Source organism: Hylobates moloch, unplaced genomic scaffold (assembly GCF_009828535.3).
Source record: "Hylobates moloch isolate HMO894 unplaced genomic scaffold, HMol_V3 SCAFFOLD_12, whole genome shotgun sequence".
In the NCBI taxonomy this organism is placed as follows: domain Eukaryota; kingdom Metazoa; phylum Chordata; class Mammalia; order Primates; family Hylobatidae; genus Hylobates; species Hylobates moloch.
In genome coordinates, this window is record NW_026652287.1 from 31,136,658 (window position 1) to 31,162,847 (window position 26,190).

Sequence of the window (26,190 nt, forward strand, 5' to 3'; positions counted from 1 at the left end):
GGCTCACGCCTGTAATGCCAACATTTTGGGAGGCTGAGGCAGGTGGATCACCTGAGGTCAGGAGTTCAAGACCAGCCTGGCCAACATGGTGAAACTCCGTCTCTACTAAAAATACAAAAAATTAGCCAGGTGTGGTGGTGGGCACCTGTAATCCGAGCTACTCAGGAGGCTGAGGCATGAGAATCACTTGAACCCGAGAGGTGGAGGTGACAGTGAGCCAAGATCACGCCATTGCACTCTGGCCTGGGTAATAAGAGTGAAACTCCGTCTCAAAAAAAATAAAAAATTAAAAATTAAAAATACAGGACACACAGTTATATGTGAATTTCAAGTAAATAAAGCTTTTTAAGTATTGCATGGGATTTGCTTATGCTAAATGTATGTGGCTGCTTATCTGAAATTCACATTTAACTGGGTATTTTATCTGGCAATTCTACTACCACTGGTCTCATTTCAACTCCTCAGGCCCCCTCCAATACATTTTCCACACCGCAGTTATGATAACTCTTGAAATTCACTATCTGATTGTGTCATTTGTTAGACTTTATTAAAATTCTTCATTGTCTTTAGGATAAGGTCTTTCATTCTTGCTATGGCCTTTAAGATCCTGCCAGACTCTGTAGTTCCATTTCATTGCATCTCCAGCCCTTCTTGCCTTAGATTAGGGTCTTCCATGTGGCCAGCCTTGCCTGGAACATAGTTCCCTTCCCACCCCACATCTTGAGTCCTCCAGCTCAATCTTTAGCATCACCTCCTCCAGGAAGCCATCCCTGACCTCCCAGGCTAGGTTAGTGCCCCTCACAATACTAATCCAATATATATATATGCCCCTCCAGAGTGTAAATCCCACAAAAGCAGGGACATGTCTTTCTCGGTACCCAAGTATTGGGGTACCTAAGTCACTACGAGATAAACTCAATGTCCAATAAAATGCCCAGCACAAAGCATTCATTCACAAATGCTGAATAAACACTAACCATCACTTAAACTTTTCTCATAGATTGTGCTCACCACTATATGCCATATTAGCCTACTGACTGTACTTGGAGGTACTGCTGCCTTCACTCTATCTTTCTGCTCTTAGAGATATCTACATCATTGATGTGAAGATGAGTACACTTTTAGAATTCATTTGACTTTTTAAAAAAAAATTGTCTATCTCATTTTTTTCTCTAGTTACTTCGTGTTTTGGAGAAAGGCAGGAAAGGGAGCTTTTTATTTATCTATTTATCTGCTATAGACTGAGAACCCAGATGACAGTTTCTCGGAATTATATTTATCAGATTTTGAGAGAGGGACTGTGGGGTTCTTCTAAAAGCAAAACTCAGGGGTTTCATTGGGTTCTCGGGAATCCTTTTTGATCTTTTGGCTTTTCTGGCTCTTTTAGGTTGCCAGATAAAATATTTCCAGATAAATGGGATGCTACTGCATATTCTTTCCACTGTTCAGATGTGGAGAGTTTAAAATCATTTCCAGGCCAGGTGAGGGGGCTCCCAGCATGTTGGGAGGCCAAAGTGGGAGGATTGCTTGAGCCCAGGAGTTCAACACCAGCCTGGGCAACATAGTGAGACCCTGTCTCTATAAAAAATTAAAAAAAATAATTTTCACAAATTATGCAGTTACATACTACTAATGTTCTTGAAGTGCATATTTAATCAGTTAATTCTCCTGCTGAAAACCTCATTGTTTTCAGAACAAGGCTAAATGTTCTTTTCTTAAGTTTTTCCAACACTAAAAATGTCCCAGGCACTTGAGCATTTTCATGTGTTATTTTACATAACCCTCCTAACTGTATAAGGTAGCTACTACAGGTGTATCGTATTGCACCCATATTTATTTTACTCAAGTTCAACCATACTGCCTGAGGAGGGGGAAAAGGGAGTGAACAAGAGCAAGTTCTCTAGAAGAAAGGACTTAGACAATGCTCCTGACTTCCCTTGAGGCTGTCTAGTTGGAGCCTAAAGATAAAGGAAAAAATTTAAGGGTAATTCGTACTACAACAAAGCATACTTTTTAAGAAGGACAGGTTCTAGGCAAGGCTAGGACTAAAGTGAGGACAGTGAGGCACTTGTCTTGGATGCAAAATCCGAGGGAACTCCAAAAAAACTGACTAATCAAGAGGAATAATATTTTAATGCTATATATATATATATTTTTTTTTTTTTTTAGATGGAGTTTCACTGTTGTCGCCCAGGCTGGAGTGCAATGGCGCGATCTCGGCTCACCGCAACCTCTGCCTCCTGGGTTCAAGCGATTCTCCTGCCTCAGCTTCCTGAGTAGCTGGGATTACAGGCATGTGCCACCACGCCCTGCTAATTTTATATTTTTAGTAGAGATAGGGTTTCTCCATGTTGGTCAGGCTGGTCTCAGACTCCTGACCTCAGGTGATCCATCCACCTCGGCCTCCCAAAGTGCTGGGATTACAGGCGTGAGCCACCATGCCCAGCCTAATGCAATATTTTTAAAAAATCAAAATTAATGGTTGGGTGCAGTGGCTCATGCTTGTAATCCTAGCACTTTGGGAGGTCAAGGCAGGTGAATCAGTTGAGGTCAGGAGTTCAAGACCAGCCTGGCCAAGATGCTGAAACCCCATCTCTACTAAAAATGCAAAAATTAGCCGGGGGGTGGTGGCATGTGCCTGTAATCCCAGCTACTCAGGAGGCTGAGTCAGGAGAATTGCTTGAAGCCAGGAGGCAGAGGTTGCAGTGAGCTGAGATCACGCCACTGCAACCCAGTCTGGGCAACAGAGCAAGACTCTGTGTCAAAAAAAAAAAAAAACCCCAAAAAACAAAAAAAACAGAAAACATTACTGAAGAATATCCATGAAAAGCAAAGCACCCAAACTTTATGTTTTATTTTACGTTTTAAATTTTTTTTATTTTAATAGGAACAGGGTCTATGTCTCAAACTGCTGGGCTCCCAGACTCCTGGGCTCAAGCTATCCTCCCACATTGACCTCCCAAAGTATTGGGATTACATACATGAGCCACCGCACCCAGCCCCAATATCAAAACTATAAACAAAGACAGAATCTGACTTCAAACTTGCATGACTCATTTCAAAATACCTTCCCCTAATCTTGGCCCTGTTCTACAGCCTAAGTACCTGGTTCAAATCTCGATTCTGTCATTTACTATTTGTGTGATGTTAGACAGTTAACTTTTTTCATCACAGTTTCTTGATCTGTAGAATGGGGATAATAATGGTATCTCCATTATAAGATTATTGTGAGGATTAGATGAGCTGGGCACATGGTAGATGCTACATAAATGTTGGCCATTATCCTGAGAGTCCTGTTGAGTGGCAGATGTTTTTATATCTGTTACCATGCTTTTTTACCCCTTCTGATTAAGTCCTCAGATCTGTTATCATGCTTGAAAAGACCTCAGAACTATATGTGTCTTGTACAACTGCAATAATCTTTTGCCATGTACATATAGCATATATCAATCATCTTTTTTTTTTTTTTTTTTTTGAGACGGAGTCTTGCTCTGTCGCCCAGGCTGGAGTGCAGTGGCGCAATCTCGGCTCACTGCAAGCTCCGCCTCCCAGGTTCACGCCATTCTCCTGCCTCAGCCTCTCCGAGTAGCTGGGACTACAGGCGCCCGCCACCACGCCCGGCTAATTTTTTGTATTTTTAGTAGAGACGGGGTTTCACCGTGGTCTCGATCTCCTGACCTCGTGATCCGCCCGCCTCGGCCTCCCAAAGTGCTGGGATTACAAGCGTGAGCCACCGCGCCCGGCCAATCATCTTTTTTTAAAGAAGGATTAAAAGAAGTGACAGCAAAGTGTAAAAACCTTGCCTTGGATTGGAGCGAAGCTAACCCCTTTTGCAAGTCTGTTAATTCCACCTGACCATCAAATTGAGGGTGCAAATTTGAGTATTTCCTGAAGCTGGTTCCCAAGATATTTTTAAAAATGCTTTGAATGATGGCAACATTAGATAAGTATTGTTTCCCAGGGTGACTAGGAAAAAAATCTTATTAACTAGGGTGCATTGGGATTAAGAAAAAGATCTCCCTTTCGTAAATCAGAGGCACCAAGGAAAGGATCTCGTGGGAAAAACCTGGTGTCAAAGTCGGATTACCTGGCCACCCCTGAGCTGGTTCCGCTCCAGTTCATCGCATGATTTCTATCATAACAGCTCTTGTATTTAGTGGTTTACATGTTTATCTCCCCTACTAGACTCTCTGAGAACAGTGGCCAGGTCTAGTTCATTTTTGAATGTCTGACACCAAGCACTATGCCACCTAACAGGCACAAATTACATATTTAACGAATAAATGAATGAATGAAATTCGGTTTTGGCAGATTTAACCCAAAGGTTTCCTCTTTCAAACAATATAGTTGGGGGGTTGGAGGAAAGGAGCCACATACAGCATCTCCTTTTAGCACCCTGCAGAGAATGCTAAGTGCAGAGAAGGTTTTGTCACAAAAATATTCATGGCATTATAGTACTGTCTATGGCACAGTCTCGACGCAGGGGGCAGTTTTCTCTTGGTCGCCTGCCCAACCGGTAAGCGGATCCTAGCTCAGCTCAGCTCCTCCACTCCCAGCCCAGCCCTCAGGGCCCGCTGCGCAAGCGCAGGTAGGGAGGGCGCGCACCTCCTCTATGCCCCTCCGTCCTCCAGGTGGCGCTGGAGACCCCGCCGCCACCGCCGCCGCCGCCTCTCGCCCGGCCAGACCCGGGCGGCGCCGGCCGCCTCGCCGGCCGCAGGTCCGCCTCCGCCGCGCCGAGGGCGTGGGCTCCCGGCTCCCGGAAGCGGCGGCCGCGGCGCGGAGCCGAGCGGGCGTCCGTCGCCGGAGCTGCAATGAGCAGCGTCCGGAGGCTGTGACCTGCGCGCGGCGGCCCGACCGGGGCCCCTGAATGGCGGCTCGCTGAGGCGGCGGCGGCGGCTCAGGCTCCTCGGGGCGTGGCGTGGCGGCGAAGGGGTGATGCTATTCAAGCTCCTGCAGAGACAGACCTATACCTGCCTGTCCCACAGGTATGGGCTCTACGTGTGCTTCGTGGGCGTCGTTGTCACCATCGTCTCCGCCTTCCAGTTCGGAGAGGTGAGTAGCGGCGCCGCAGCCTGGACCGGGCGCCTCGACCCTGCACTGCCCTCGCCGTGCCCCGCGATGCCCCGATACAGTATGTATTTTTTCATTATTAGAGACGGGATTTTGCCATGTTGCCCAGGCTGGTCTCGAACTCCTGAGCTCAGACGATCGCCCTGTTTCGGCGTCCCAGAGTGCTGGGATTACAGGCGTGAGCCACCGCGCCCGGCCAAATACAGTATTCTTTATCGTAAACGTGTACAGAGACTATGAGCAAGTCAGAACTGGAAAAAGGCATGTATGTGATTTTAGATATTGCTCCCTCGCCCACCTTTTTTAAAAATAGAGACGGAAGTCTCCCTATGTTGCCCAGGTTGGTCTGGAAGTCCTGGGCTCAAGTGATCCTCCCTTCTTGGCTTCCTAAAGTGCTGGGGTTACAGGCATGAGCTACCGCACCTGGCCTAAGAAAGCCACTTTTAGCAACGGGGAGGAAAGCTGTATTTTCAAGTGGTTTGAAATCTGTTCCTTAGTTTTCGTTCTTTTTTTTTTTTTTGGTTGGAGGTTACAAAAGGTTTTAAAATTAACAGAGTAGTTTTTAGAAATGCCACAGTACACATTTGCTTGAAGTCTTTACCCATGCTGGATTGTAAGCTCCATAAGAGAAGGTGCTGTCTGTAAATACTGTAACTCTGGCCCAAGCACAGGTGCTGCCAGAGTATGCAGTGCAAGTGTTTGTTTAATGGCTAAATTATATGGCATGAATTCTGAGCATGTACTTTTTTAGTAGTTCTTGGTTCTAGAGGCTGGGAAAAAATGTCTTACCATAAGGGTGAGAAAGCTCCAGATTTGTAAGTGTGGAATATATACTTAATAGTATAGTACTTGCTCCTCTTTGTTTCATGTGTTGCAACTTAATGTATCTGTGTGTAGTTAGGTGCCTTATTGCTTTTGTGTGATTTTTTTTGGCCTTGATTAATTTTGAGTTAACTGTTTATTAAGTCCCATGCAGTGCGAAGGTGACTTAAAGGCATCAGGTGTTAGAGTTTTTCATTTTATTTTATTTTTTTGAGACAGAGTCTTGCTCTGTTGCTCAGGCTGGAGTGCAGTGGCTTGATCTTGGCTCACTGCAACCTCTACCTCTCAGGTTCAAGAAATTCTCCTGCCTCAGCCTCCCGAGTAGCTGGGACTACCGGCGTGTACCACCATGCCCAGCTAATTTTTGTATTTTTAGTAGAGATGGAATTTCACTGTGTTGGCCAGGCTGGTCTCAAACTCCTGACCTCAAGTGATCTGCCTGCCTTGGCCTCCCAAAGTGTTGGGATTACAGGTGTAAGCCACCGCACCTGGCCTGAATTTTTCATTTTATATCCTTTTCTTTTTGCTTTCATTCCATGCTTGGCTGTTTACCAAAAGAGAGACATTTTGTTGCAGTCCTGAAATGGCCACAGATCATAAGGTTTGAAACAGACAAGAGAAATGAGAGGCAGACAGTGCCAACAGGTGTCATGAGAGGTGAAGGCAGCTGGCCTGTGGTTAACTTGTAAGGCATAGTGGACAAGAGGAGCTGCATGATTAGGCAGATTTGGGCTTGAATGCTGGCTCCAGTTGATAATGATCATAATAGTAGCTAATACTTATATTGGTCTTAACAGGTATCAGGCACTCTCTTAATTGCTTTACATATATTAACTGATTTAATCCTCACAACATCACCCCTGTGGGATAGGTACTGTTATTATACCCATTTTATAGGTGATAGAGGCGTTTGCATAACAATCCAGCTAATTCGTGGCAGAGCTGGGCTTCAAACCAAGCCAGGCTGGCTCTGAGCTGTGCTTTTTTTTTTTTTTTTTTTTTTTTTTTTTTTTTTGAGACAGAGTCTCACACTATTGCCCAAGCTGTAGTGCAATGGCGCAATCTCGGCTCACTGCAACCTCTGCCACCCGGGGTTCACGTGATTCTCCTGTCTCAGCCTCCCGAGTAGCTGGGATTACAGGCGCGTGCCACCACACTCGGCTAATTTTTTGTATTTTTAGTAGAGATGGGGTTTCACTATGTTGGCCAGACTGGTCTCGAACTCCTGACCTCGTGATTTGCTCGCTTTGGTCTCCCATGGGATTACAGGCGTGAGCCACCACGACCGGCCTAAGCTGTACTCTTAAGCACCCCTTTTTATGGTTTCTCAAACAGCCCAGGCTGTTCCTTGTCTGATCTTAGGAAGGATATTTAACCGCCCTGAGCTTCCTCATCTTTGAAATGGAGGCCAGAATACCTTTCTTGCAGGGTTGATGATGAGGATTAAATAAGACCTGTATGTAAAGCACCTCACAAAGTTCCTACTACATAACAGACCCTCATTAAATGGTCATGGCTACTGCTGCTATTATATTATCAACTCTTTTATGTCCTTAAACCTTATTTTGAAATATATCCTTGAATCAGAATACTTTGATCATATAGTTAATATTACCAACTTGTTAATAATCTCACTAATTGTAATGGATTGTAAGCTCACTAATTGTAAGTGCTTTTGGACTAAGAAGATCATTTTTTTTTGTTTTTTGTTTTGAGATAGAGTCTCACTCTTGCCCATGCTAGAGTGCAATGGGGTGATCTTGGTTCACTGCAACCTCCACCTTCCAGGTTCAAGTAATTTTCCCTGCCCCACCCTCTGGAGTAGCTGGGATTATAGGCGCCCACCATCACGCCAGACTAATTTTTTTGTATTTTTAGTAGAGACGGGGTTTCACCGTGTTGGCCAGGCTGGTCTCAAACTCTGGACCTTAGGTGATCCGCCTGCCTTGGCCTCCCAAAATGCTGGGATTTTAGGTGCGAGCCACCGTGACTGGCCCTCAGAAGGTCATTGTTAACTGTAAATTCATTATCTTCTCCTCCTCCTCTCAATATAACAGGTATTTGATGCTGTATTTTGATAAGCCTTTTCTATACTCATCCAAACTTTGAGAAGTAGAATTGAGCGAAGGAAGTATCAAACAAAACAAGCTGGGTGAGGTGGCTCATACCTGTAATCCCAGGACTTTGGGAGACTAAGGCTGGAGGATTGCTTGAAGCCAGGAGTTGGACTAGCCTGGGAAACAAAGGAAACCCTGTCTCTACAAAAAAAAAATAAAAATAAAGGCTGGGCGTGGTGGCTCACACCTGTAATCCGAGCACTTTGGCAGGCCGAGGCAGGAGAATTGCTTGAGCTCAGGAGTTTGAGACCAGCCTGGGCAACATGGCGAAACTCTTTCTCTACAAAAAAAGTAGAGTAGTCCCAGCTGCTTGGGAGACTGGGGTGGGAGGATCACTTGAGCCCTGGTGGTTGAGGCTGCATGAGCCGTGATTGCACCACTGCACTTCAGTCTGGGTGACAGAGTGAAACCTTGTCTCAAGAATAAATACATAAATAAAAAAAGTTAGCTAGGTGTGGTGGCACATGCCTGTAGTCCCAGCTACTCAGGAGGCTGTGGCAGGAGTGTTGCTTGAGCCCAGGAGTTTGAGGTGCGGTGCCTATGATTGTGCCACGCACTCCAGCCTGGTAGACCCAGTCTCAAAAAAAAAAAAAAAAAAAAAAACTCCTACAGGGAGAGCCCTCAGAATGGGGACTAGTGGTCACAAAAATGCATTGCCTTGGGCTGTAGGTAGCAGGTATCAGTCTGTTGTAAATTAGTTAGCTCCACAAATGGGGTTACTAGATTGACTGCTCTTAAGATTCTTTTTAGCTTAGAAACTTCCGGTTTTTAAATAATTTGTTCTCTGTTAGTTGCTACTGTATAGATTTTAAAACGTGTTTTTGAGTTAAAATTTATTATTTCAGGGCCATCATTATTTAATCGAACCGTTTATATACAAGTCCGCAATTCTTCACACTCAGGAAAATACAGACTATACCTAGCCTCAAGTCAGTTTAGTCATTTTGCCACCAAATAAGTACAGGGCAGGTCAAGTTTACTTGCCAAATAAGGTACAAAAAGATCTCTAGGTAGTGCTGGTCTGTTTTGAAAAAAAAAAAAAAAATTAAGAATCAGAAAAATAAAATTAAAAAAATTAAAAATTAGAAACAAAAAGTTAAAAGCCCCTCCAGTATTCAGAGCATTTTGGATTTCAGGATTACTAATAGAGGATTGTAGATTACTGTGTATGTGTGTGTGTGTATCTGTATCTGTGTGTGGGGGTATGGTGTATGTATAACGTATCACTTCCTTTGTGCACTAAGTATGGAAACAAATATCCAAGAATTAACTTACATAAGGAAGCAAAATAGGTTCACATAGAAACTACTCGTAATGAATAGTAATTTTTCCCAGACCTCTCTGCTCCCTTTTGCTTTCCTGCTTTCTGTTGCCATTTTGAATCAATGAGTTATTTTCTGTGAAAAGGAGAATTGAAAACTGGGTCTAGCTCAAGTTGTGTTCAGCCTCAGTGGTGACCAGTGTCTCATACTGGCCTTATTTCAAGAAATTCGTTATCATTTTTGTATTTGATTAGTTCACTCATTAAACAGATATATTTGAGTGTGTTCTTGGCCAAAGGCAACAAATAGATGAATTAGAAAGAGGCCTGGCCTGAGAGTGGGGACCGTCTGGCCTGCTCCTAGGTGCAGCACAAATTGTGATCCTCAGTGGTTCCCAAACTGAGTTACTCCCAGCTGCCTTGTGGGTTGGGAGTAGCCCCTCTTATTTTGTGTGGACTTGTTTTCAGGGGATGGGAAAGGTTTCATTGTTTAAAAAATGTTTACAAACTATGAGACTGTATTTCTAAGAGCCTCATTTTAGCTTTAATGTTTTGTGAATATACATTTATTGGATACTTCACATGAGAAGCATGAATTATAATGTAATGGATTTTATACTAGAGATGCCAGTGGTCACACAGAGCCTTTTTAAAGGGTCTCTTTCTTTTGGGGGGTTTGAGAGAGATACATAGTCCAGCTAACTATCAAAGTAGGGACCTTGTCTTATTCTCTGCTGTATTCTTAGCCACTAGAAAGTGATTGGTACCCAGTAGATGCGAATAAATACTTGATGGATGCATGAATGAATGGATTGATTAATTGGGTTGATCTTAACTGACATCCTTTCAAATTTATTTCAAGTAAACGTAAATTTTCTGCTCTGATGTAGTGTTTATAGTTCCCTTTTATTTCTCAAATGTGATTGATCTGATTATAACTTGAACATTTTCATGCTCTGAGAGTCATTCCTGCTCTGGTAACTTTCTCTAAAAACCTGAGACCTGTTGTTAGACTGTACAGTGGAAGATGCTGTCTTCAGAATATACAGTGGAAAATGCTGTCAGAGATACAAATAATTATAGCTCATGCCTCTGGCTATTGTTTAGTTGAGATGAGGCCGAGATGTATGTATGAGGACTGAATAACAACACAGGGGAATAAGCAATTGAATGCCTGAGTTGGTACACAACAATTGCTTAGAAAGTCAGAAGACGGAAGAATGTTGTGGGCTGAAACATCCTCGAGGCAGTTCCGACACCTTTACAAGGAGGCATGAGCTTTAGGGAGGCTACATGGACAAGTAGGAGTTTAAACAGAAGAGAGACAAGGAAAGATTATTTTATTTTAGGAAGTGGTGGGAGTAATTTTAGCATAAAGTTGGGAATGTCAGAGAAGTTTGTGATCGCTTTTTCTTTTTGAATTACTAGTGGCTTAAAATTGCGGCTGGAATTATTTAACAGCACTAGGTTGCAAGTGACAGACTCCCAACTCAGACCTAGCTTATTAACTAGTTTATTAACCAGTTTATTTACTGGGATAATTGAAAAATATAGGATGAGGCCAGGTGTGGTGGCTCACGTGTGTAATCCCAGCACTTTGGGAGGCCAAGGCGAGTTCGAAACCAGCCTGGCCAGCATGGTGAAACCCTGTCTCTACTAAAAATACAAAAATTAATTGGGCGTGGTGGTGCATGCCTGTAGTCCCAGCTACTTGGTAGGCTGAGGCAGGAGAATCGCTTGAACCCTGGAGGCAGATGTTGCAGTGAGCCAAGATTGTGCCACTGCACTCTGGCTTGGGCGACAGAGTGAGGCTCTGTCTCAAACAAAACAAAACAAAACAAAAAGGTTAACAACAACAACAACAACAAAAATATATATATATGGTGAAATTTCTGGCAGGAGTGGATCGAGGTGCTCAAATGATGTCATCAGAATCTCTTTTTGTCCCTGTTCCTCACCTCTGCCTTCCCCTCTTTTAGTTTACTTCTCAGCAAGCTCTCCTCATATGAGAACAAAGATTGCTGCTGGCAACCCCACCTTCTGTTCTACCAGTTCAGTAACTGCAGCAGAAAGATAGCTTTTCTTTCTCATTAGTGCCAACTAGACCAGGGCTGCCTGCCTAGCCAGAGGAATGAGTGCCCTTGTTATACCCTTGTTAACCACTGGGATCGTCTCCAGAAATAGGGGAGTGGGTGGGGCTGTCAGTCTCAACTGAACCACGTGAACTGAGAGGAGAGCCCCAGAAGATAATCACGAGGCTGTTACCCAAAGAAGGGCTGGAACAACAGATGTCTTGAAGACACTCGCTTCAGTCAAAACCCATTTCCTTTCCCTGGCTTTACTGTTGACATTGTGTCTGTGATAGCTGTTAGCCCTTTACCTTGCTCTAGAAGTGTAAAGTGGGTTGTTTCTATTTTTAATATCTGGTTAATTAATCTATCTGGGAAACTTGTTTTCTTGCATGGATATATTAATATGGAGCTTTATTAAACACAGCTCGTGTGCCCTTATAAATCTTTCAGTAATGATCAAATATATACCTTTAACTTAATATGGTGATTTAATAATTGCATTTGATCTTTCTCTTGAGATCTAAATATTGTTTATTTTGTTAATGAATTTTATCACATTGTGAGAGAAAAACTTAACCTGACTTTTTTTTTTTTTTTTTTTTTGAGACAGAGTCTCGTTCTGTTGCCCAGGCTGGAGTGCAGTGGCGCAATCTCAGCTCACTGCAACCTCCACCTCCTGGGTTCAAGCGATATTCCTGTGTCAGCCTCCCGAGTAGCTGGGATTACAGGCACCCACCACAACACCTGGCTAATTTTTGTATTTTTAGTAGAGACGGGGTTACACCATGTTAGCCAGGCTGGTCTCAAACTCCTGACCTCAAGCAATTTGCCCGTCTTGGCCTCCCAAAGTGCTGGGATTACAGACGTAAGCCACTGTGCCTTGCCTTAACCGTGCCTGCTGCCTCTCCAACAAGCTCTAGATCCACACTTCCTACCAGCTGCCTACACCGCATACCTGGCACCCTGCCTTCCTAAGACTCGGCCTTGTTCATCATGGCACTTTTCCATTCCCAAGCCCAGATATAGTTTCAGAATAATTTCTCTAACAGTTTGGTGTTCCTCCAGCTTTTGAGAGGACTGTCAGAGGATGAAGGAAGAACTGGACCCAGGACCTCAGCAGTCCTTTCCTGGTATTGGTCCCAGTTATGCTTATAGAGCCATTCTTAAGCAAATCTCTTGAAAGGAGAAAGGGGCTACTTTTAGACCAATCTGACCTACCTCTGAATCTCGGGACTGTTCTCCCAAATATTTGTTATGTAGGGGTAAGTTCCTTTATGGAAGAAGAATAGATAAGTGATGCTGGGTAGGCAGCTGGCTGTAATTGTCGTGTTGAATAAGCACATCTTGTGGGATGTGTAGCCAATCCCTTTATTCTTTATCTTCCACTGGCTCTTTCTATTGTCTTGCACCCCTGCCCCTGGATGAAAATTCAGGTGGGCCTGAGATTTCTGTGGTCACTTCACACTACAGAAAACAGAATGTGAATTCAGCAATTAGAGTCTTCAGTCCTAAAGCATAACAGAACTTAAAGCCTAAGTTCCCTCTCCCATTACAGGCCTGCTGCAGGCAGAAAGCCTGCAGTGGAGGAAGGGAGGGTGGCCACAGTGGGCGTCTTCTCACTTTTCCTCACTTGATGCTTCTCTTTCTGCTCTGTAACCTGTTTCTGATCCCTCCTGTGTTGGAGCACATGGAAGAAAGGAAGGAAATGAGGACAGGAAACTTCTTCCTGAATGAGTGCAGGAGCTCTCTGGGATGTGCAGGTGTCAGAGCTTATTCTTTCTTGAGTGTTTTCAAGGGGCATCCTTCAGAGACCACAGCCACCGCCGTGCTCGAGTGGTCACCTGCTTTTCCCCTGATGAGACCAAATGCCTCTTCATTCCGTTTGGTTGCTTATTCCTTCCATAGATCCTAAGAATCTGATAATAATGGGAGCTTCTCATTTCAGCATCTTTTGCCCAATGAGTAGGCCCAGGGTGACCTTCTGCTGGTTCTCTGTTGTATGTGGTCCACGTCCTTTGCTCAGACTAGGGGAGGGTGGGCTGATTCCAGCAGAGTGACAACGTCTCTCTTGTCCCCAGAGCAGTTAGCCAGCCAGCACTTTATATTTTTCAGGTGTTACACAGACATGGTACCTACCCAACTTCATGGACCCATAGTGAGTTCTCTTGGTAATTTTGTGGAGCCCTTTTCTTGGGCGTAAGGAAGTGGGAAACAGACTTCTACTGCTCCTCCTTGAATGAGGTGGAGCAGGAGTCACAGAATGCCAGCTGCCTCTGAAAACCTCCTCTGATTGCCACCTGCCGGACCTTTCTACCATGATTTGGATGAGTCTGCAACTGTTCCTTAAGAAACTTTGCATGTTGGCCCAACACTTCACTTTGGCATGTGGTATCTTGTATTTTGCTGCCTCAGAAGAAACTTATTTTTACATGCACAGCTTCTCAGTTTGGTTACCAGTTAATTGAGCTTGCCTGGGAGATGAAACTTATTTGCTATTTCTGTGCTCAGCATCCTGGTCACAAAGATGGAATCTTCCTTATCTTCAAATCCCTGTGCCCTGGCAGAGTGCCTGCCTCATTCATTCAGTGGCTAGTTAATTTTTGAGCACTGTACCAGGCCCCTGGGGATCCAGCAGTGAACAAAGCAGATTCAGCTCCTGCTGACAAGGAGCTTATATTCTGGTGGTGCAGTCAGATGTTAACTGCCACTTCATTACTATTGTGAGAAATGCTGCAAAAAAAATAGAGCATCATTTTGGAAGAGACCAGCAGTGAGAATCAGTTTGGTCTGGTGGCAGGGGATCAGGAGATGCTTGCTTTTTTTTTTTTCTTTTTTTTGAGACGGAGTCTCGCTCTGCCACCCAGTCTGGAGTGCAGTGGCCACTGTCTCGGCTCACTGCAACCGCCACCTCCTGGGTTCAAGTGATTCTCCTGCCACAGCCTCCTGAGTAGCTGGGATTACAGGCTTGCACTGCCACGCCCAGCAACTTTTTAAGTTTTTAGTAGAGATGGGGTTTCACTGTGTTGGCCAGGCTGGTCTTGAATTCCAGACCTCAGGTGATCCAACCACTTCGGCCTCCCAAAGTGCTGGGATTACAGGTGTGAGCCACTGTGCCCAGCCGGGAGATGCTTTCTTGCTTGATGCTGTTTGAGTTCAACTGTAAAGGGTAAGAATTGCTGAGGCCGAGGACAGAGGAGGTCAAGTCAGCTCTAGGACAGTGGTTCTTAGCTAGCTGTGATTTTGCCACATGTCTAGAAACATTTTTGATTGATACAGCTGGGGCATGGCATGGGGTTGCTGCTACTGGCATTTAGTGGGTAGAAGCCAGGGATCCTGCCAAACATCCTATAGTGCACGGCACAGCCGCTACAACAAAGAATCATCCAGCCCAAAATGCCGATAGTGCTGAAGTTGAGAAATCCAGAATCAGAAGGGGCAAGAATGGCTGCAGGGCAGTTAGTCTACAGGACTGGCCTGGGACTAGGTCAGTGGAAGGACATAGGAAGAGAAATGGACAGATTCAAGAGGCTTAAGAGGCAAAATCCTCTAGTTCTTATGTTCCATTAGGTGCTAGGCACTCCACTAACATCTTGGGATACAAAAGTCAGTCAGATAGACAAGTTTATTTGCTCTCACAGACATTACTTGTAGTTCTTCAGTGAATATTTGTTGAATGAATACTTATAAGCATCAAAATTTATTTTTGTTGCTGATTGTGACTGAACTTAGGAAGAGTAGTTTAAGTGAGGTGCCTAATGTATATAAGACATCTTGCGTAGAGCCTGGTCCTAGGCATTCAGCTAATTAAGTGCCAACTGTCCCATCTCAGGATTGTTGTCCATGTGGCCAGAGTTCTTATGAAGACAGGACAGGAGACCACCCTGTGGGCTTATGCCTCTTAATCTTTCCTTAAATACAGAACAGAAGAACTCACAGTGATTTCTTTACCTCGGTGTGCTTTGTTATGATTGCTATGAAATCAGCGAGCAAGTCCTTTATTTAATATCGCTTGTACTGTATACTAATATATGTAGGCTTCCTCTAGTTCCTTCTAAAATATAACAGGAGTAACTATAATAGATTATATATATTCATGATATATCTTTTTAAAATTTCTGCTGTTCTTTTTTTTTTTTTTTTTTTTTGAGACGGAGTCTGGCTCTGTCGCCCGGGCTGGCGTGCAGTGGCGCGATCTCGGCTCACTGCAAGCTCCACCTCCTGGGTTCATGCCATTCTCCTGCCTCAGCCTCTCCGAGTAGCTGGGACTACAGGCGCCCGCCACCACGCCCGGCTAATTTTATTTTTGTATTTTTAGTAGAGACGGGGTCTCGATCTCCTGACCTCGTGATCCGCCCGCCTCCGCCTCCCAAAGTGCTGGGATTACAAGCGTGAGCCACCGCGCCCGGCCTCTGCTGTTCTTTAGATTGTTCTCATCTTGTGATACAGATGCAGAATCTTTAGCAGTTGATTAGTCAGCCTGTGTGTGATTCATATGCATACTAAATTACACAGGAAAAAGTGATCTTTCAGAAAGACCAGGTCAGGTCACACTCATTCAGGGAGTGAAACTCATTCTACAATCAGACTAAAAACCATATTGCCCACTTTTAAGATTACTTCCCAAAATTGCTTCATTTTTTAGGATTCTAGTTTTTCTTTTTCCTTTGATAAACCTTCCCACCCCCTTCATTTTCTCACTTCATTTCTGTCTCTCATTAATTCCAAATTAGATAAAGCTTCTAAAGCAAATTTTCAGAAGTTGTTCATGTGACAGGCTTATGGAGGTGTTCACTTTGGGCCAGTGTGTTAGTCCATTTTCATACTGCTGTGAAGAGATATGCGAGACTGGGTAGTTTATAAAGAAAAAGAGGTTTAGGCTCATGCCTGTAATCTCAGCACTTTGGGAGGCCGGGGCAGGTGGATCACCTCAGGTCAGGAGTTCAAGACCAGCCTGGCCATCATGGTGAAACCCTGTCTCTACTAAAAATACAAAAATTAGCCAAGTGTGGTGGTGGGCACCTGTAATCCCAGATACTTGGGAGGCTGAGGCAGGAGAATTGCTTGAACCTGGGAGGTGGGGGTTGCAGTGAGCCAAGATCGTGTCATTGCACTCCAGCCTGGGCGACAAGAGTGAGACTCTGTCTTAAAAACAAAAACAAAAAAACCGAAAAAGAGGTTTAATGTACTTGCAGTTCCACGTGGCTGGGGATGCCTTACAATCATGGTGAAAGGGGAAGGAGGAGCAAAGGCACATCTTGCATGGCGGCAGGCAAGAGAGCATGTGCAGAGGAACTGCCCTTTATAAAACCATCAGATCTTGTGAGACTTACTCACTGTCACAGGAACAGCATGGGAAAAGCCTACTCCCATGATTCGGTTACCTCCCATCAGGTCCCTCTCATGACACATGGGGATTATGGGAGCTACAGTTCAAAATGAGATTTGGGTAGGGACACAGCCAAACTATATTAGCCAGGTTGTCTACTGCTGACTAAAGACACAAAGGGCTGGGCATGGTGGCTCAGGCCTATAAGCCCAACACTTTGGGAGTCTGAGGTGGGTGGATCACCTGAAGTCAGGAGTTTGAGACTAGCCTGGCCAACATGGTGAAACCTCGTCTCTACTAAAAATACAAAAATTAGTTGGGTGCGGTGGCAGGTGCCTATAATCCCAGCTACTCAGGAGGCTAAGGCAGGAGAATCACTTGAATCTGGGAGGTGGAGGTTGCGGTGAGCCGAGATCGTGCTACTGCACTCCAGCCTGGGCAACAGAGTAAGACTCTGTCTCCAAAAAAAAAAAAAAAGACACAAAGATATTATTTAAGTTGCTTTCTGCTCTGGAGGAACTCATAGTCCAGACAGGGAGATGGACAGGCAAGTAGGCAAACTTAAAATGTGTTGTGATGAATGCAGTTGAAGAGGTAGGCATGGGTGCCAGGCACACTTTCTCAGATGGTGTGATACCTGAGCTTGGTCTGGAAGGAGATGGGTGAGTAAAGGAAGGGGAGTGTTTTTGTTTGTTTTGTTTTTTAAGGAAAAGATGCCATTGGTGTAAAGGTATGGATATGAGACATTATTAACTTCTAAGAACAAAAGTAGTTCTAAAGGGCTGCAGCATCTTTGGAGTGACGGGAATGAAGCCAAAGAGGCAGGCAGGGGCCAGTTTAGGACTTGCCTGCTGGGTGGTGCTAAGGAATGTGAATTCATCCTGAAGAAAATGGAGACCATCAAAGGATTTTAAGGAAGAGAGTGATGAAATCAAATCTGTGCTTAGAACAGTTGCTCTGGAGGTAATGTGGAAGATGAATTGCAGGTGGGAGAAAACGGGCAGCAGGAGACGGGGTGAAAATCCCACATCAAGTATAATGCTTCAGAATCCATAAGCTTTTTTGATATATTTATTTTTTGAGACAGGATCTCGCTATGTTCCCCAGGCTGGTCTTGAACTCCTGGGCTCAAGTGATCCTGCCACCTCAGCCTCCCCATAGCTGGGATTGTAGGCATGTGTCACCTTGGCTAGCTATTTAAAAAATTAATTACTTTAATTTTTAATTATTATGGCTATATAATAGTTATGCACATTTATGGAGTACATGTGATATTTTTATACATGCATACAATGTGTAATGATCAGGCTGGGTGCAGTGGCTCACACCTGAATCCCAGCACTTTGAGAGGCTTAGGTGGGTGGGTTGCTTGAACTCAGGTCTTCAAGACCAGCCTGGGCAATATGATGAAACCCCATCTCTACAAAAAAATACAAAACTTAGCTAGGTATGGTAGCACGTGCCTGTAGTCCCAGCTACTCTGCAGGCTGAGGTAGGAGGATCACTGGAGCCCAGGAGATTGAGGCTACATTGAGCCATGATTGTGCCACTGCTCCACCCTGGGTGACAGAGTGAGACCCTGTCTCAAAAAAAAAGTGGAATGATAAAATCTGGGTAATGGGGATATCCATCATCTCAACCACGTATCATTTCTTTGTGTTGGGAACATTCCAGATCCTCCCTTTTAGCTATTTTGAAATATACAATAAATTATTTTTAATTACAGTTGCCCTCTTGTGCTGTCGAACACTAGGACTATCTAACTGTATTTTTGTACCTATTAGCCAATCACTCTTCATCCCCACTGCCGCCACTACCCTTTCCATCCTCTGGTAACCACCATTCTATTCTCTACCTCCATGAGATCAGTTTTTTAGCTCCCACATATGAGTGAGAAATGTGAATGCAATTTGTTTTTCTGTGCCTGGCTTATTTTACTTAACATCATATCCTCCGGTTCCATCCATGTTGCTGCAAATTACAGGATTTTATTCTTATTTATGGCTGAATAATATCCCATTGTGTGTATATACCATTTTCTTTATGCATTCATCCATTGATGGACACTTAGCTTGCCTCCAAATCTTGGCCATTGTGAATAGTGCTGAAATAAACATGGGAGTGTAGATAGCTCTTCAATACACTGATTTCCTTTCTTTTGGGTTTATACCCAGTAGTGGGATTGCTAGATCATATAGTCATTCTATTTTTAGTTTTTTGAGGAATCTTCAAAGTGTTTTCCATAGTGGCTATACTAATTTACATTCCCACTAACAGAGTACAAGCATTGCCTTTTTGCCAAGTCCTTGCTAGCATTTCCTATTTTCTCTCTTTTTGATAATAGCCACTTTGACTAAGGTGAGATATCTCACTGTGGTTTTAATTACATTTCCCTGATGACTTGTAATGTTGAGCATTTTTAAATATACCTATGGCCACTTACATGTGTCGTCTTTTGAGAAATGTCTATTCTGATATTTTGCCAATATTAAAATCAGATTATTTGGGTTTTTTTATGCCATTGAGTTGAGTTCTTTATATATGCTGATTATTAAACCCTTGTCAAATGAATAGTTTACAAATAATTTTTCTCATTCTGTAGGTAGTCTCTGCATTTTGTTGATTGTTTCCTTTGCTGTGCAGAAGCTTTTTAGATTGATGTAATCCCATTTGTCCGTTTATCTTTGGCTGTGTATTCTCTTTAGGTCTTACTCAAGAAACCTTTGCCCAGATGATTGTCCTGAATTTCCCCAGTTATTTTCTTCTAGTAGTTTCAAGTTTCAGGTCTTAGATTTAAGTCTTTAATCTATTTTGATTTGAGTTTTGTATATGGTGAGAGATAGGGGTCCAGTTTCATTCTTCTGCATATGGAAATCCTTTTTCCCAGCACCATGCATTGAAGAGACTGTCCTTTCCCCATTGTATGTTCTTGGCACTTTTTTTTTTTTTTTTTTTTTTTGAGACGGAGTCTCGCTCTTTCACCCAGGCTGGAGTGCAGTGGCGCGATCTCGGCTCACTGCAGGCTCCGCCCCCCGGGGTTCACGCCATTCTCCTGCCTCAGCCTCCCGCGTAGCTGGGACTACAGGCGCCTGCCACCTCGCCCGGCTAATTTTTGTATTTTTAGTAGAGATGGGGTTTCACCTTGTTAGCCAGGATGGTCTCGATCTCCTGACCTTGTGATCCGCCCGCCTCGGCCTCCCAAAGTGCTGGGATTACAGGCGTGAGCCACCGCACCCGGCCTGTTCTTGGCACTTTTGTCAGAAATTAGTTGGCTGTAAATCTGCAGATTTGTTTCTGAATTCTCTATTCTCTTCCATTGATCTTTGTGTCTGTTTCATACCAGCACCATGCTGTTTTAGTTTCTATAGCTCTGTGGTATATTTTGAAGTCAGGTAGTGTGATGCCTCAAGCCTAGTTCTTTTTGCAGTCTTTCAGGATTGCTTTGCCTATTTGGGAGCAGAATCAGTGAGTATTGAATATTGATTTTTATAACTGTACAAAGACCTGAAAGGAAAGTGTCTTTGTTTTTATAGAGAGGCTTTTTTTTTTTTTTGGAACAGAGTCTTGCTATGTTGTCCAGGCTGGAGTGCAGTGGCTATTCACAGACACGATCATAGCAAACTGCAGCCTCAAATTCCTGGGCTTAAGCAATCCTCTGATGTCAGCCCCCTGAGTAGCTGGGACTGTGGGTGTGTACACCACCATGCCCAGCTAATGTTTATTGCTGCCTTATTGTTTGGCTTTGGACGAGTCTCTTTATTTCTTTATAATATAGAAGATAGAATAACTTACGTCAGAATTCTTCAAAATCACTTACAGTCTAGCATTTAACAGTGAGCTATTATGGGCCGGGCATGGTGGCTCACGCCTGTAATCCCAGCACTTTGGGAGGCCAAGGTGGGAGAGCAGCCTAGGCAACATGGTGAAACCCCATCTCTACAAAATACAAAATTAGCCAGCATAGTGACATGCCCCTGTACTCCCAACTACTTGAGAGGCTAAGGTGGGAGGACTGCTTGAGCCTGGGAGGCAGAGATTGCAGTGAGCCTGAGATCATGCCACTGCATTCCAGCCTGGGCAATGAAATGAGATCCTGTCTCAATAAAAAATAAAAAAAAGTAAGCTATGCTGCCAGCACTTTTCAAAGTATAATTTGGGGACTCCTGGGACCCCAAGATCCTTTTCAGTTATCCTTAAGGTCAAGCCTAGTTTTGTAATAATATTAGGACATTATTTGCCTTTTACTCACATTCTTTCATGAGAGCACAGTGGAGTTTTCTTGAGGCCTACAGGACATGTGACATTGCAACAGACTGATGTAGAACAGACGTTGTCTTCTATTAAATAGACATTAAAGAGATTTTTAAAAATTACGAAGTACCGTTTCTCACTTTTTTTATTTTTGAAAATATAGTTATTATTTATGAGAAATATGTTAACCTGTAATGGGTTTATTTATTTTTAAATGAGTATTTATTTATTTATGAGACAGAGTCTTGCTCTGTTCCCAGGCTGGAGTATAGTGACATCGTCCTGGCTCACTAGAACCTCCACCTCCCGGGTTCAAGCAATTCTCCTGCCTCAGCCTTATGAGTAGCTGGGATTACAGGCGCCTGCCACCACACCCGGCTAATTTTTGTATTTTCAGTAGAGACAGGATTTCACCATGTTGGCCAGGCTGGTCTCGAACCTCTGACCTCAAGTGATCTGCCTGCCTCGGCCTCCCAAAGTGCTGGAATTACAGACGTGAGCCACCGCGTCCAAGCTAAATGAGCACCTAAATTTTTCCTCAGTTTTAATTTTAATATAGTAGATATCAATAACTATAATCCACATACATTTTTCAAAGCTGTTTGGAGTCCTCAATAATTTTTTTTTTTCGAGACAGGGTTTTACTCTCGTTGCCCAGGCTGGAGTGCAATGGCTCAATCTCAGCTCACTGCAGCCTCTGCCTCCTGTGTTCAAGTGATTCTCCTGCCCGAGCCTCGCTGGTAGCTGGGACTACAGGCTTATGCCACCATACCTAGTTAATTTTTGTAGTTTTTGTAGAGATAGTGTTTCATCATGTTGCCCAACTGGTCTTGAACTCTTTTTTTTTTTTTTTTTTTTTTTTTGAGATGGAGTCTCGCTCTGCTGCCCAGGCTGGAGTGCAGTGGCGTGATCTCGGCTCACTGCAACCTCTGCCTCCCGGGTTCAAGCGATTCTTCTGCCTCAGCCTCCCGAGTAGCTGGGACTACAGGTGCATGTCACCACACCCGGCTAATTTTTGTGTTTTTAGTAGAGATGGGGTTTCACCATATTGGCCAGGCTGGTCTCAAACTCCTGACCTTGTGATCTGCCCGCCTCGACCTCTCAAAGTGCTGGGATTATAGGCATGAGCCACTGTGCCCGGCCTGAACTCTTGAGCTCAAGTGATCCTCCTGCCTTGGCCTCCCAAAGTGCTGAGTTTACAGGTGTTAGCTACCATACCCAGCCAGTCCTCAATAATTTTTAAGAGTTTAAGGGGGTCCTGAGACCAAAAAGTTTGAGAACTGCTGTTCCTAGTATTTAACAAGAAACATATTTTAAAAATATATATATTGTATCTCTATCACGCAAATACAAATCTAAGCCACTGTCATCTCCTAACACTCTTGCTCCATTATAATTCATTCTCCAGACTGCAACCAGAGTACATTTTTAAAAATGTGAATCAGATTATATCATGTCCATTGCACATAATAGAAAATCTAGACTCCTTTCAGTGTCTTATATGTATGTCCCTAAATATAGCACCCTACCCACTTCTCTGAAGAGCCTGTATCAGGTAACCAGTGTGTATTGTGTAACTATTTCTACAAAAATGTCTTGTAACAAACTGTCCCCAAATTTGCTGGCTTAAAATGAGAGCAGCAAACTCCACCTGTTTTTGTGTGGGCTGTAATTTAATAATGGCTTTTACATTTTCAATTGGTTTTTAAAAATTAATGTTTCACAACAACATGAAAATTATATGAAATTCATACTCTGGTTTCCCTTCGGATTGCATAAATCTTTTGCCTTTTACTAAGATTTCCATGGGGCTGGGTGTGGTGGCTTATGCCTGTAATCCCAGCAATTTGGGAGGCTGAGGCGGTAGGATCACTTGAGTCCAGGAGTTCAAGACCAACCTGGGCAACATAGTGAAACCCCATCTTTACCAAAAAAGAAACAAACAAACAAAAAAAACAAAAAAACCACTTAGCTGGGCATGGTGGCGCATGTTCATAGTCCCAGCTACTCAGAGGCTGAGGTGGGAGGATTGCTTAAGTCTGGGAAGCTGGCACTGCAGTAAGCCGAGATTGTGCTACTGTGCTCCTGCCTGAGCAACATAGTAAGACACCATCTCTACAAACAAAAATAAATAAATATTTTCATGGAAAGGAGCAACTCTGACTTTTTGTTTTATTTTTGAGACAGGGTCTTACTCTGTCACCCAGGTTAGAGTTCAGTGGCATGAACACAGCTCACTGCAGCCTTAGCCTCCTGGGCTCAAGATCCTCCTGCCTCAGCCTCCTGAGTAGCTGAGACCACAGGTGTGTGCCACCAAGCCCGGCTGATTTTTATATTTTTTTATAGGGATGGGGGGGGTTCTCAGCATGTTGCCCAGGCTGGTCTTGAACTCGTGGACTCAAGCAGTCCTCCCACCTCAGCTTCCGAAAGTGCTGGGATTACATGTCTGAGCCACTGCGCCCGGCCCAGCTTTGAGGTTTTCGCCAATTTTTTGAGGCCTTGCTTTGGCAAGGTGATACAGTTTGGATTTGTGTCCCTGACCAAATCTCATGTTGAATTGTCATTCCCAGTGTTGGAGAAGAGGCATGGTGGGAAGTGATTAGATCATAGTGGGGGATTTCCCCCTTGCTGTTCTTGTGATAATGAGTAAGTTCTCAGAGCTGGTTGTTTATTTTAATGTAATTTTATTTGTTTTGAGACAGAGTCTCACTCCGTCGCCCAGGCCGGAGGGCAATGGTGTAATGTCAGATCACTGCAACCTCTGCCTCCTGGGTTCAAGTAGTTCTTCTGCCTCAGCCTCCCAAGTAGCTAGAATTACAGGCACACGCCACCACGCCCAGCATTTTTTTAATAGAGATGGGGTTTCACCATGTTGGCCAGGCTGGTCTTGAACTCCTGGCCTCAAGTGATCTGCCCACCTCGGCCTCCCAAAGTGCTGGGATTACAGGTGTGGGCCACCACTCCCTGCCTGAGATCTGGTTGTTTAAAAGTGTGTAGCACCGGCCGGACGCGGCAGCTCAGCATGTAATCCCAGCACTTTGGGAGGCCGAGGCAGTTAGATCACCTGAGGTCAGGAGTTCAAGGCCAGCCTGGCCAACATGGTGAAACCCCATCTCTACTAAAAATACAAAAATTAGTTGGGTGTGGTGGCAGGCACCTGTAATCCCAGCTCCTTGGGAAGCTGAGGCAAGAGAATCACTTGAACCCAGGAGGCAGAGGTTGCAGTGAGCTGAGATCTCACCACTGCACTCCAGCCTGGGTGACACAGTGAGACTCCATCTCAAAAAAAAAAAAAAAAAAAAAAAAATATGTGTAGCACCCTCCCCCTTTGCTCTCTTCCTCCTTCTCTGGCCATGTAAGATGATGTGCCAACTTCACCTTTGCCTTCTGCCATGGTTGTAAGTTTCCTGAGGCCTCTCAGAAACGCTTCCTGTACATCCTGCAGAACTGTGAGTCAGTTAAACCTCTTTTATTTATAAATTACTCAGTCTTAGGTAGTTCTTTATAGCAATGCGAGAACAGACTAGTCCACAGGGATAGAGTAAAAAAGAAAACAAAAAAAGAAAAAATTATGTGAAATTTAAATGTCAGTTTCTGTAATTTAAGTTTCATTGGAACACAGCCATGTCCATTTATTTACATGCTGTCCATGGTTATTTTCACATTACAGTGGCAGAATTAAATAGCTGAGACAGAAACTATATGGCCTGCAAAGTCTAAGATGTTATTATTTGGTCTTTTACAGAGAAAGATTTCCGGTCTTTGATTTACAGTGGCAATTACTTGCTCTCTGGATGTGCAGGTCATTGGTTAACTGATTGGGGTTGGACTTGGTTGCCTCTGCTCCACGGGTCTCTCATCCTCCAGGGACCAGCAAGCGAACCTAGTCATGTTCTTCTCAAGGCAAAGGTAGAGGCCGAGAGATCCTCTAGATAATCGCAAACCCTTCTGAGGTGTAGGCTCAGAACTGCTGCAGTCACCGTCTTTTTGTTCTTTGAAGGCATTCAACTTTTCTTAGGAGCTTTGTACTGGCTGTTCCATGAGCAGGAGAGCACTCCCCCCAGATCATCTGGTGACAGGCTTTCTTGTCACATAGGTCTCAGCTGTAACACTTCACTTGGGCCTTCCCCACCACCTGTCCCAAAGCAGCCTCTTTCCCCAAGTCCTTCTTTATCACATTCCCCTATTTTTCCTTTTTTTTTTTTTTTAAATAATACTTTTAGTGTCAATCTGAAATTGTATGTTGATATATATGATTTCTTACCTCTCTCCTTTAAAATGTAGGCTCTGTGGGAGCAGGGGCCTTTCTGTCTTATTCACTACTGTATTTTCGGCCCCTGGAAGCCTGGCACCTGGAAGTAAGCTGAGCGCAGAAATATTTTTTTCCACTGTCTAAATATGGAAAGGTCACCCGTGGTGAGCAGTTGCTAAATTTGACCTTAAAAGAAAGAATGTGGATTTAGTTTATATATATGTACGTGTATATATATATATATATATGAAATTGGAGTAGACTTTACATTTTAGAGCAGTTCAGGTTTACAGAAAAATTATATGGAAGGTACAGGAGATTCCCATATACTCCCTCTCCCCTAAATAGTTTTCCATATATTTTTAATAGGCTTGTTTTATTTACTTATTATTAATTTTAGAGACTGGGTCTTGCTCTGTTGCCCAGGCTGGAGTGTAGTTGTACAGTCAGCTCACTGCAGCCTTGAACTCGTGGTCTGAAGAGATCTTCCTTCCCCCAGCCTCCCAAGTAGCTGGGTGTACAGGCACACACCACACCTTTTCTTGTAGAGACTGGGTCTCACTATATTGAACTGCTGGTCTGAAGGGATTCTCCTGCCTTGGCCTCCCAAAGCACTGGGATTACAGGTGTGAATCACCATACCTGGCCTGTTTCCCCTAAAAACACCTTGTGTCAGTGTGGTACATTTGTTATAGTGGCAAATCAATATTGATAGATTTTTTATTAACTAATTTACATAGATTACACCAGGATTCATTTTTTGTTTTATACAGTTCTGTGGGTTTTGACAAAAGCATAATGTCCTGTGTCTACCACTACAGTATTGTACAGAATAGTTTCACTGCCCTACAGTTGTTCTTGCTCTGTGCTTCACCTATTCATACCCATCTTCTCCTTCCTCCCGCTGGCAACCACTGATCTTTTTGCTGTGTCTGTAGTTGGGCCTTTTCCAGAATGTCATTTCTTGGAATCACATAATATGTAACCTTTTCAGTTTGCTTCTTTCCCTTAGTAATATT

At 43.8% G+C, this 26,190-nt stretch overlaps 1 protein-coding gene across 1 annotated transcript in view; it reads left to right on the top strand.

Annotated features, from left to right (window-relative positions):
• Positions 1 to 4,660: 4,660 nt before the first annotated feature.
• The window catches only part of GNPTAB (N-acetylglucosamine-1-phosphate transferase subunits alpha and beta), an 87,044-nt gene continuing 65,514 nt past the window's right edge, over positions 4,661 to 26,190 (top strand). The window contains exon 1 of the mRNA XM_032168881.1: positions 4,661 to 5,052. Coding sequence (XP_032024772.1) covers positions 4,936 to 5,052 — 117 coding nt within the window. The 5' untranslated portion in view covers positions 4,661 to 4,935. The remainder of the gene's footprint in view (positions 5,053 to 26,190) is intronic.